The sequence below is a fragment of the Otolemur garnettii genome, unplaced genomic scaffold (genome assembly GCF_000181295.1).
Source record: "Otolemur garnettii isolate 467f Iridium unplaced genomic scaffold, OtoGar3 scaffold00119, whole genome shotgun sequence".
NCBI classification, from domain to species: Eukaryota; Metazoa; Chordata; class Mammalia; order Primates; family Galagidae; genus Otolemur; species Otolemur garnettii.
The window spans coordinates 1,281,763-1,294,770 of NW_003852514.1; the positions used below are offsets into that span (position 1 = coordinate 1,281,763).

At 40.4% G+C, this 13,008-nt stretch overlaps 1 protein-coding gene across 1 annotated transcript in view; it reads left to right on the forward strand.

The window, feature by feature from the left end:
- Window positions 1–13,008, forward strand: part of RALA (RAS like proto-oncogene A) — an 85,233-nt gene that overhangs the window by 56,681 nt on the left and 15,544 nt on the right. The window contains exons 3-4 of the mRNA XM_003797541.2: window positions 216–424; window positions 8,259–8,433. Of these exons, the coding sequence (XP_003797589.1) occupies window positions 216–424; window positions 8,259–8,433 (384 nt within the window). The remainder of the gene's footprint in view (window positions 1–215; window positions 425–8,258; window positions 8,434–13,008) is intronic.

A 13,008-nucleotide genomic window follows, 5' to 3' on the forward strand; every position in this document is an offset into this window, starting at 1 on the left:
CAACAAGGACGGCTGCAACCAAAAAATAGCTGGGCATTGTGGTGGGCACCTGTAGTCCCAGCTACTCAGGAGGCTGAGACAAGAGAATCACTTGACCCCAAGAGTTTGAGATTGCTATGAGCTGTGACTCCACTGCACTCTACCCAGGGTGACAAGGAAGACTTTGTCTCAAAAAAAAAGAAGTGATTTAAAAATGGATGTTTTTCCTCTTCTAGTTTGTGGAGGACTACGAGCCTACCAAAGCAGACAGCTATCGGAAGAAGGTGGTCCTGGATGGGGAGGAAGTTCAGATTGATATCTTAGATACAGCTGGGCAGGAGGACTATGCTGCAATTAGAGACAACTACTTCCGAAGTGGGGAGGGCTTCCTCTGTGTCTTCTCCATTACAGAAATGGAGTCCTTTGCAGCCACAGCTGACTTCAGGTATGTCCAGGAGTAATGTCGTTGTGTCTAACATACTACACAACAGTGTCTTTCCCAGTTGTGAGAGAGTCTCGCTTGTTAATTTTTACTCTGTCTTGTTGTGTTTATTCCCTTCTTGATGTCAGTATATGACTACTCACATACAGATACTCAGGATACTTTGCATAATCTTACAGCTACCCTGGTGCAGACTGTATTAGAGCTTGAGCTTGTGACAGCCGCAAATACCAAAAGTCTCTCTGCATTACTGAAGTATTTCTCTTCAGAGCAAACTACTGCTGCTGCCATAATAGTTAATAATTAATCACATAATGGAGCTCTCCCAGGCTTACCAGGTTTCTGTGCTGGTCGCTAACTTCTCAGCACCTGTGTAGTCTCAGCAGGTACATTGCCATCCTCCTCCAGTCACAGATGCCTTGGCAGCACGGACTGAAGTTTATTAGACTGGCACACTAGTTTGTGCTATATAACATTTGTTAAATCTCATTTGCTATTTGCTTAATCAAAATCTGGCATCTACTTGGTTTTGAAGGAGGTGGTCTTGATGAAGGGGAAAGGGGCTGTACTCTCTGTATCTAAGAGAAATTTGGCTTTAAGTTCTTTTTTTTTTTTTTTTTTTTTTGGTAGAGATAGAGTCTCACATTATTGCCCTCGGTAGAGTGCCATGGCGTCACACAGCTCACAGCAACCTCTTAACTCCTAGGTTTAGGCGATTCTCTTGCCTCAGCCTCCTGAATAGCTGGGACTAGAGGCGCCCGCTACAATGCCAGCTATTTTTTTGTTGCAGTTTGGCCAGGGCTAGGTTTGAACCCACCAACCTCAGTATATAGAGCTGGTGCCTACCCACTGAGTCACAGGTACTGCCCATGGCATAAAGTTCTTGAATAGTTTTGCAAATGTCACATGCATAAATCAAAGGTGGTCTTCATATAATACATGTTTTTATCTCTGTGTCTGTAAGACATACTAGCCAACAGCAAGTTAGTTGACAGAGTAGGAGACCTGGGCAGTGGTCATTACAGAGGATCCAGAAAGGGGAAGAAACCTTCATGAAATAGGTGAGCCTGAAGAAAAGAAGATTTCCACAGATGAGGAATGAGGACATTCTGTGTAGTTGAGAAAAAACTAAACCAAGGCTTATACAGAGCATTCCTTGTTATGGATACTTAAAAGTCTGAAGAACTTTAAGTATTCTAAGAGAACATTCTTTGTGAGGGGTTAAGGACCAAAAATGAGAGATTATTCTAGATGAGAACGAAAAGAATCAGAGTCCAGATTCTGTGTGGGCAAAGTGGCCTTTATTCCCACGTGGGCTAAGGTGGATGGGAATATAAAAGTTCTGAGAGGTGGGGATTGGCACCTTCATTCCTTCCTGGACAGGACGTTCTCTTTGGGCAGGTCCCTACATTTGTCCCTATCACTTTGTAAAAAGCATTCACTGAGAGACTTTAAAAATATGGATTTATTTGTAAAATGAAGTTTGTTGGTTTCCATAAGGAAGGAATTCCCTTTCTAATGTAAAGAGAAACAGATCCTAGTAACTTGTAATCCTGGCAGGTGAGTTGAAAGTTGTATAAGTGGCAGTGCTTATTCATTCAGCAGACATTTGAGTGCCTATAATGTAGCAGTTCCTGTTCTGGGTAATGGAATAAATGTTATCACCATTGTCACCAAAACCAAAGTGATACCTCAAGAGAGTAAAGTATTTTCATGCCATGAGAGAATCTTAGGTGATTTTTATTACAGAAAATAAGGATGATTCATGACTCCTCCAATGTGTTACCCTTCCTGTAAATAAAAATGGCCCTAGTGACTCACCAGAAACAGGAAAGGCATTTGGAGAAGGTCCAAGTAGTTACAGTAGACATTCCACCTGCTCTACCCTGCAAACGTAACATAAGTGTCAGTTCCTCCTCTTGGCCTTCCTGCTCATTGCTGTCATTAAAGCAGAATCCATTGCTTCCTCATCTGTACGTGTGATGTACTTGCTGCAGCTCCAGTATCACCTTTAATACACTCATGCTGAGCTTGATTTATGTGTGTTTTTCCTGAAAAGGTAAAAGCTCTTGTGAGAGCAGGACCTAATTCTTGCCAGTCTCAGTATCCCTAGTACCTGTATATGGCTTAGTTGTACATGTAACATATAATAACGTGTTTCCTAAACATTTGCTTTGATTTGAAAACTGTTACCTTTTTTGTGACCACTAGTCTCTAATGTTATATTTAAACAGAACATAACAGCAAGCAAATGTGTATGAATGTAATAGACATAGCATTACCGTTCTCTGACATCCAGGAAACCAGCTAATAAAACTAACCTATTAACTTTAAAGAATATTGTCTTCTCACCTCTGAACCCACTAGGTCAGGTTTTCTAAGGCCACGTTTCAGCAGCATCAATCACACTATAATTTCAATATTGTTTTTCCTACTGTGCCTGATTCAGAGTAGCTTAGTGGGTATTCATTATGAAATAAATAGTTGGCCATATTTCTACAAATGACCAGAGGTGCTAAAGTCACAAACACCTGAGTCAGTCTCACCCTTCTGGTGGTTAGTGAGATTGAGTGGCAGTTCGAGCATATTTATTTTTACCATCCCTGGAAAAAAAATTATGATTGGCCAAAATCCTCTTCACAAGTACATCATAAATTTCATAGTAATAATGTTGTTGACATCCATTTTGCAAGAAATTATGTCAGTGATAGGAAACACCGTAGCACTGTGTATTGCTATGCAGCGTCATACATTCACCCCAGAGAGCATACTTGTTTAACGTCTGTACAGACTTGCAAAGGATAGAAGTGACTTTCTGCCTGCCCCATAGTCTGTTCATGTTAGGAAAACAAAATTCAGGTGCAAAGAACTTCCTGCAAGAGATGAACCTGTTGGAATTTAGTAATCAGGTGAATTAAATAATCAAGTGAATAATAAAAGTGACACTGCCTAATACTCATACAACACTCACCGTGTGCCAGACTCTGCTCTAAGCATTAACATAGGAAGTTCATTCATCAAAAAAAACTATGAGGTGGATATTACTGTGTTTCAAAGAACTAAGATGTATGTTTTTGTACATTTTATTGTCTCAAAATCAGGGCTGTGTCTTAAGTATGGCATCATAGACTTATAATTAGCAGCAACTTTTCTTGGTAGTAGATGAAATAATTCTTATGATTAATGACTTCATAAATTTGATCTCTTTAACAAAGGAGAAGCAACTTGCCCCCAGTCCAGCAATCAGGGCCAGTAGGAGCTTGGCCTCCATCTCCTTGTGCTCGATGGGGAGGCTTTATGGGCTCTCTTAAACTAATGATGATTCTCTTATAACACATAGCCACCACTTGTTTTTGAAATGGAATGCATTATGTTTCCTATTAAAATATAGCTGTTTTCTCTACTATTTATTTTAAATGTATTAAGCATTTTTACATAGGGCATTGTTTTAAAATCATACAGTTAAAGCATTCTGTGACATTGTATTATACTATCACTCATTTTGTTAGGATCAATTCCACTTCTCAGCTGAAACAACTAACTTAAAAAAAATTTTTTTAGTAAGGTAGAATTGTCTTTATGTGATCAACACTTTCTTCTACCTTTTTTTTTTAACCTCATGTTGTCCCACAGGTTTGATCTAACCCTTATATATACATAATAAGTAATTTTTCCCTCTACCACTTTGTAACTTTACCATGCAAGGAAATATCATACAACTTGGAGAAACTCACCCTGATGTGTCCATACCATATCAGAGGTGGGAGTCTCTCGTGGTGAAGAGCTGTTGGAAACTAAACCTCTTAAGCAGGCTTTATGCCCTTAGATACCACATTCTGGGGAGCCTCTGTGGTACTTAAAGGCTCGCATATGCTCTGCTGTTAGATTTCTCAGGTTCAGACTCTAGTTCTATTCAGTGTGACTCTGAGTGAGTTAATAATTCTCTGTGTCTATCTGTAGAATAGTGGTACTTAGGCTTTATAGGTTTGAGGTGAGGATTAAATGAGATAACGAGTGAGAAATATTGAAAACAATGCTTCGCACATTATGAGCATTTAGTAAAGTGTTAATAGTAGTGGGGGGAGGTAAACAATTCAAGAAACATTGTCTTAGAAGCACAAAATAAACTAATCTGAAAGTAAGCCATGGTGAGGATTTCTTACCCAGTCTTTCAGGCATCATTATAAAATGTCTGCTTAATCAAATGTACTTTGTCAATCTGCCATTCTATAATCTCTTTAATTTTCTCATTTTTCTCTAAGTCTAAAATATAATCAGGGTCAGGCATGGTGTCTCATACTTATCCTAGAACTCTGGGAGGCCAAACTAGGAAGGTTGCTTGAGCTCAGGAGTTTGAGACCAGCCTGAAGGAGACTCTGTCTCTACTAAAAATAGAAAAATTAGCCAGTTGTGGTAGTGGGTGCCTATTGTCTCGGCTACTGGCAAGGCTGAGACAGGAGACTCTCTTGAACCCAGGAGTTTGAGGTTGCTGTGAGTTAGACTGATGCCATGGCACTCTAGCCTGGTCAACAGAGTGAGACTTCTGTCCCCCCCGCCAAAAAATAATTTAAATAAATAAATAAAATGCATTTGGTTCCAGGATCCTCTTTGGATATCCAAATCTGTAGGTTATTAAGTCCATCATATGAAATGTCATAATATTTACATATAATCTATACACATCCTCCCATATACTTTTTTTTTTTGAGACAGAGCCTCAAGCTGTCACCCTCGGTAGAGTGCCATGGCATCATAGCTCATAGCAACCTCCAATTCATGGGCTTAAGCTTTTCTTTTGCCTCAGCCTCTCAAGTAGCTGGTTCTATAGGCGCCTACCATAAGGCCCAGCTATTTTTTTTTTTGGTTGTAGTTATCATTGTTGTTTGGCAGGCCCGGGCTAGATTCAAACCCACAAGCTCTGGTGTATGTGGCTGGCACTTTAGCCACTTGAGTTACAGGCGCCAAGCCCTCCCATATACTTTAAATCAACTCTAGATTACCCATAATACCTAATACAAAATGTTATGTAAATGAGGAGTTGTTTTTATTTTTTCATTGTATTGACTTTTTCCCCAAATATTCTTAGTCTACAGCAGTTGTTTGAATCCACTGATGGTTAGGACTAACCATGCTTATATTCTTTCTTTCTTTCTTTCTTTCTTTCTTTCTTTCTTTCTTTCTTTGAGACAGAATCTCAAGCTGTTGCCCTGGGTAGAGTGCCGTGGCGTAAATAGCACACAGCAACTTTCAATTCTTGGGCTCAAGCGATCCTCTTGCCTCAGTTTTTCTATTTTTAGTAGAGACAAGGTCTCACTTTTGCTCAGGCTAGTCTTGAACTTATGAGCTCAAGCGATCCACCGGCCTCAGCCTCCCAGAATGCTAGGATTGCAGGCGTGAGCCACTGCACCTGGCTATGCTTGTATTCTTATTGTTTCAGCAGCTCTTAACAATTTCAAAGGGAAGATACCTGTCAGATAGCAAGATAGTGAATCTAAATCTTTTTTTTTTTTTATTAAGACAGAGCCTCAAGCTGTCCCCCTGGGTAGAGTGCTGTGGCATTACAGCTCACAGCAACCTCCAACTCCTGGGCTCAAGCGAGTCTCCTGCCTCCGCCTCCCAAGTAGCTGGGACCACAGGCGCCCGCCACAACGCCCCCGGCTATTTTTTGGTTGCAGCCGTCATTGTTGTTTGGCCAGTCGGGGCTGGGGATTCGAACCCGCCACCTTAGGTGTACGTGGCTGACGCCTTAGCCGAGTGAATCTAAATCTTACAGATTTCCTTTTGTCTATTGATTTTATAAGAAAACATCTTCCTCTAGTAGATTAACAATAAAAAGATAGCTAAAATATATGTGGTATATTTGCTGTTTTCCAGACAGTTATAAGCAGTTTACATTTAATCCTCATAGCCGCCATTGTCAGCCTGTCTTATAGCTGAGGAAACTGAGTCCAAAAGTGCTTTGCTCAGAGTCACATACTAGGAAGGGCAAAGCCATGGTACTTTTAAAATTGTTGACACCTTCATAGTATATTATCTCTAAATGCAAAACTTACGCTCAAAAACTGATTTCTATTTCTGGCATGTTGTGGAGCTTTGGAAACATTTCATGGGGCCCTTGGTAAGATGTCATTAGAATAGCCCTCTCTACTTCTGTGATCTTTCTCCCCAAAACTCTTAACCCAAGTTTAATCAGAAAAGCATCTGCCAAATCCCAGTTGAAAGACATTCCACAAATTACCTGACCAGCGCTCCTCAAAGTTGTCAGGGTCATCAAAAACAAGGAAAGCGTAAGAACCATCACAGCCAAATAAAGTCCAGAGAGACACTATGAAACTAAATATGTGGGATCCTGGAATAGAAAAGGAGGCCAGGCAAAAACTAAGGATGTCTGAATAAAGTTTGCATACTGGTTAATTATGTGTCAATATTGGTTCATTAATTGTGATAGATGTATCACACTAAGATGTTTAGGGGAAACTGGGTGTAAAGTAAATGGAAACTCTTGGTACTATCTTCACAACTTTCCCGTAACTCTAAAACCATTGTAAAATAAAAAATTTATTTTTTTTTTAAAGAAAAGAAAATAGTGACTAATTCTCACATAAATTGGATTTAATTTCGACCAAAGTGCATTACTTAAACATTAATTTTTAATTCAACTTGTTAATGTGTTGTTTAGGATATTGCATCCTCATTTATAAGTGAAATATGTTTGTAATTTCCCTCTTTATAAGAATATATTTTGTCTTGATTTTAATATCAGGTATATCCAGATCAAGTAGAACGATTTTGAAATATTTCTTTTTCTATTGTCTATAAGATTTGACATGATCTGTTTTTTGAAATTATCTTTTATTTATAAATATTAGTTGTCAATTTTTTGAGACTTAAAAAATAAGAAGTTAACTGAAGACTCCATACTGAATCTCAAAGCATTCTATAATAGACATACTCTTATTTGACAATGTGAATAATGCACTTTCTTTGCATTACTATTATAATTATTACTTAATATTTCAATGCAGCAATTGTCTGATTTCTTTTCTGAATGTATTTATGTTCGTTCATTCTTTACAAGGTTTTTGTTTCTAGTCCTTATCTTAAGCATTGTTATTGTTATTAAAATTTAAGCCAGAAAATTATTTTTTAAAGCATTGGAGTAGGGACCGTGCCTGTGGCTCAAAGGAGTAGGGTGCGGGCCCCATATGCTGGAGGTGGCGGGTTCAAACTCAGGGCCAGCCAAAAACTGCAAAGAAATAAAATAAAATAAAAAGCATTGGAGTGACCCTCATTTTGTACCTTGACTGCCTTGCTTATATTCTCTTGGTATAGTTTTCTTTCAATAGAGAAGTGAATGTATAACTCAAAAGATTGGTGATAGAATAAGATTATTTTCTACGGCTCGGCGCCTATAGCTCAACCGGCTAAGGTGCCAGCCACGTACACCTAAGGTGGTGGGTTCGAATCCCCAGCCCGGACCCGCCAAAACAACAATGACGGCTGCAACCAAAAAATAGCCTGGCGTTGTGGCAGGCGCCTGTGGTCCCAGCTACTTGGGAGGCGGAAGCAGGAGACTCGCTTGAGCCCAGGAGTTGGAGGTTGCTGTGAGCTGTAATGCCACGGCACTCTACCCAGACTCTACCCAGGGGGACAGCTTGAGGCTCGGTCTCCAAAAAAAAAAAAAAAAAAAAAGATTATTTTCTACCATGTAATAACTGAGCTTGTTGTTACTATATAGAACCATATGTACTTATAAATAAATGCTGATCGCAGGGGCTATTTTGTTATTTTAACATGCAAAAGTAATGTTAATATTTCTTTCTTTTGTCTTATTCAGGGAACAGATTTTAAGAGTAAAAGAAGATGAAAATGTTCCATTTCTACTGGTTGGTAACAAATCAGATTTAGAAGATAAGAGACAGGTTTCTGTAGAAGAGGCAAAAAACAGAGCTGACCAGTGGAATGTTAACTATGTGGAAACATCTGCTAAAACGCGAGCTAATGTTGACAAGGTAAAATGTGACTTCTTACCACTTACTACATAGTGTTAAAAATAGGTTGATTTGGGGCGGCACCTGTGGCTCAAAGGGGTAGGGCGCCAGCCCCATATCCCGGAGGTGGCAGGTTCAAACCCAGCCCTGGCCAAAAAAGTAAAAAAAATAGGTTGATTTGTTTTAATTTGGCTCCACTTTGTCTAGAGAGTCTATGAGATTTCAAATAGATTTAATGTGTTGATTTTTATCATCCCTAAAGGCTGAAAATACCGCATGTTGGGGATTTCTTACTCTCCACGTCCTTAGCTTCCCAAGAGACATTACAACATGAGACACTGCAGCTAAATATGCTTTTTTTTAAAAGCACCGATGACATTCTTGACCTGAAACCCTGCCTTTTTTTCTTACCCTGATGGGGATGGGGAATTCAGAAGGACTTGTATAAATCCCAGGATGTATTGTATTGCATGTCCCCACCTCTGATTCACACTTGCCCAGCCCATCTAAGTTCCCAAAGGGAACGTGTCTCCTAAGATGAAGGAGCCTCCAGTAAGAGGCTTTTAATTCTCTCTTACTACTACCTCTGTACTTCCCCCTCTCAACCTTGTTCTCCCTTGAGTGGAAAAGGAAATCCTCCTCTCTTGTGTTTTCACTTTGCTCAGCATGGCCCTTCTGAGGAACCAGGTATGGAATTCCCTATCTAGTTTCTAGGAACTTCCCCAAGTGCATCTCCTCCCACTGCCAGAAACCCTCTCCAGTATTTAGTAAGACTTCACCTCCAGCTGAGGCAGCACGGGATCTTAAAGGCCTCGGGGTGAGACCTTTATTCATTCTCCAGGTGTCTAGGCATCATGGTAGTGTCTCTCAAACTCTCATGGGCAAAAGAATTATCTACCAAGTTCAGTAAACACATTCTTGGGTCTTAACCCCCAGAGATTTTGATTGATTTCATCTCAGTGAAGCCTGAGAATTTGTGTTTCGTAAAAGCCCCTGGGCAGTGCTGACCGTGGACTGGCGCACCACACTTTAAGTCATCTCATGTTTTTGTGGATTGGTCTGCTTGTGCCTGGACATCCATAAGCCTGGTCCAGAAAGCACTAGATTAAAAAAAATTAGAGATTCTTTCTGTTCATTTACTAAGGGCTTAAAACAGTCTCATTTCTGTCTTGCGCTATTTTTTTAAGCACATGGTTAGATTCCTGTAGGCCGAAGATATCTGTACAAAATGAATGCAAGATTTCTACTCAGTATATTAGTTTTCTCTAAGGTAAAGGTAAGTGTTTTTAAAGTGCTGATGAAAATATTTTGAGATTTAGTGCGTTTGGTGTTTTGAAAGGAAATACTGACCATTATCATCGCATATTTATACTTGTAACCTAATTTGAGTGTCTTGAGCAAATTGTAGAACACACTACAAAAACTACTGAAACTGACTTGGCTCCTGTGGCTCAAGCGGCTAAGGCACCAGCCACATATACCTAAGGTGGTGGGTTCGAATCCAGCCCGGGCCCACCAAACAACAATGATGACTGCAACCAAAAAATAGCCAGGCATTGTGGTGGGTGCCTGTGGTCCCAGCTACTGGTGAAGCGGAGGCAGGAGACTGATTTGAGCCCAGGAGTTGGAGGTTGCTGTGAGCTGTGATGCCACGGCACTCTACCCAGGGGGATAGCTTGAGGCTTTGTCTCAAAAAAAAAAAAAAAAAAAGACTACTGAAACTAAGGGGGATGGGGAAGAGAGGCAAACAGGTAATAGCCTAACACATACATCCTTGTGGTATCAGAGACCCTGGGACACATGGTGTGTGCATTCTCACAGCTCTTACAGGACAGTAAGAAAAGGCCTGGCAATCTAGTGGAAAGGGGCTAAAAAGAGGAGCAGGAATATTGTAGAAAGGAAATGCAGATGGCTTCTAAACTGAAACAGAAGGATGGTCTCCCTTATAAAAAAGGAAGTACAGTTTTAAAATATAATGGATATTCTTTTGTTTTTTAACCTGTCACATTAGGAAAACAGCAAAGAATTTGAAAATATACTGTTGGCAAGAATGTAGAAAAACAGGAACCTTTCATATGTTGGTGGAAGGACAATTGCTAATTGTCTGTCAAAATTATGACCCAACAATTTTAGTTTTAAAAATGTACTACTCAGAAAAACAATCATAGAGTCCTGCATAAGTGTATGTTCAGTGGTACTCACTGAAGCAATATTTGTCTAAGCAGAAGACTGGAAATACCCAAGTGTCCAGGAACAGACTGGTTTAAATTATGCTGTATCTGTTTAAGAGGAAACTATCCAACCATTAAAAAGAAATGAGGATAGAACTAAATGCCCTGATCTGAAGTGATCTTCAATATAGAAAGAGTGAAACAAGCAAAGTGCGCAGTATTCCTATACACACCCATGCACATCTGAGTCATATCACAGGCTGTGTAACAATCTGGTGCCTGTGGTTGCCTCCAGACCAGAGGAGTCAGTCACAGGTATATGTTCTTTTCGTTGTAAATACCCTTTTGAACTTCTGTATTTGAACTTTTTTCCGTGCGCATGTACTGTTGACCCTTGAACAACACACAACAACGCACTGTGCAGGTCCATCCCCCAGTATCAGTGTTCCACACCAACAGCCAATTGCTGGTCCAGAATAATTTGGTGGAATGCAAAACCCTTGTATATGGATGTCCTACTTTTTGTATCCATGGGTTCTACTGGGCCAATCGCAGGACTTGAGTTTGTGTGGAATTTGGTATCCACAAGTGTCCTGGGACCAATTCCTTGCAGGTACTAAGAGACATCTGTATTTATTACTTTTTCAAAAGAAAAAAAAGTGGCTCGACGCCTATAGCTCAACCGGCTAAGGCGCCAGCCACGTACACCTAAGGTGGCGGGTTCGAATCCCCAGCCCGGACCCGCCAAACAACAATGACGGCTGCAACCAAAAAATAGCCGGGCATTGTGGCGGGCGCCTGTGGTCCCAGCTACTTGGGAGGCGGAGGCAGGAGACTCGCTTGAGCCCAGGAGCTGGAGGTTGCTGTGAGCTGTAATGCCACGGCACTCTGCCCAGGGGGACAGCTTGAGGCTCTGTCTCAAAAAAAAAAAAAAAAAAAAAAAACAAAAGAAAAAAAAGTAAAGATATAGGACTATTTTATTATTATTTTTTTTGGCCAGGGCTGGGTTTGAATCCACCACCTCTGGCATATGGAGCTGGCACCTTACTCCTTGAGCCACAGGCGCCGCCCAGGACTATTTTATTTACTGTGGGTACGTAACAAATACACCCCCCAAACTTCCTGGGTAAAACAACCATTTATTCTGTTTATAGAGTCTGTGGCCAAAAATTTGGGCAGGGCACAGTAGAGATGGCTTGTCTTAGCTAAAGTGTTTGCTGCCTCAGCTGAAAAGCTTCAAGTCCGGTGTTAGAAGAATCTAAACTTAGGTTCTAGAGGTTTGTTCACACATGTCTGACTCAGCCCCTTGATGCTGGCCATTGTCCAGAGACGCCTCAGTTCTTCTGCATGTGACCTTTCTGTGGGTGCTAGTTTAGGCTTCCTCACAGCACAGTGGGCAGAATTTCAAGGGCAGATGTCAGATGAGAATAAGAGCCGTGAAGAAACCACCCCGCCTCTTAGGACCTGGTCTCTGGAATTATGCAGCCTTTTTTTAGCCTTACTCTCTTGGTTGAGAACTAAGTCCCACCTTACTTAGTTCAGGAGGGAGGGGGATAGACGTTACCTTTTGATGGAAAGCACATAGAAAGTATTGCTGTGGCCAGTTTCTGAAAATACAACCTGCAATAGGTGGTCACCTCTCCAAAACAAAATTACATTAAATGAGTTTGCTTATAAACTGAGGTACAGATTCATAGTGAAAACCATAACTTCCTGTCCTGCTCCATCCTGCAGAGTGAATACCAGACAAAGTACCTCAGTGACTAAATAAAAGTCATTTGCAACAACTATTCAATTTCCAAAATTAGGTTATACTTTATTCTTATTTTTTCTGTTTTGCTGAGGAAATAATCTAATAGTCAGAAGAGCTAATATTTGTTACTGTCTGTAAGAGCCAGGCACTGTGACGAGCGCTAACACCGACCCCTTAACCATGCGCACCGTAGAAACTTCTCCTGCTCACGTTCTAGATAAAGAAACTGCAGCATGCAGGGATTACTTAACTAGCTCAAGGTCACGGGGTTGGTGTTGGCATCTGCTTCCTCTGGGTCTGGCCAGCTCTGGGACTCACATTCTTTCCTCACTTTTTACTGAAAACAATGGTGGGAATAGCCTGTGTTATCTCCCATTTGGTATATTGCTGTTATTAGGAGCCTAATCATGAATTTTCAGAGTTAACAAGTGTTACTATTATTTCCTTCTATCAAATTACAGAGTATGCATTGTCACAGATAACAACTACTAACCCTCCACAAGATCCCTGGATTCCAAATAGACCCTTGGATAGATGTTTCAAAGAGGCATATTTTAAATGTACTCTGTAGTCTCTGAGACCACCATTAAAAGTTACTCTATGACACTTTTCCACAGAGGACATTGGTTACACTTTGGTTGTTTCCAGTTTTTCTTTTTTTTTTTTTTTTTT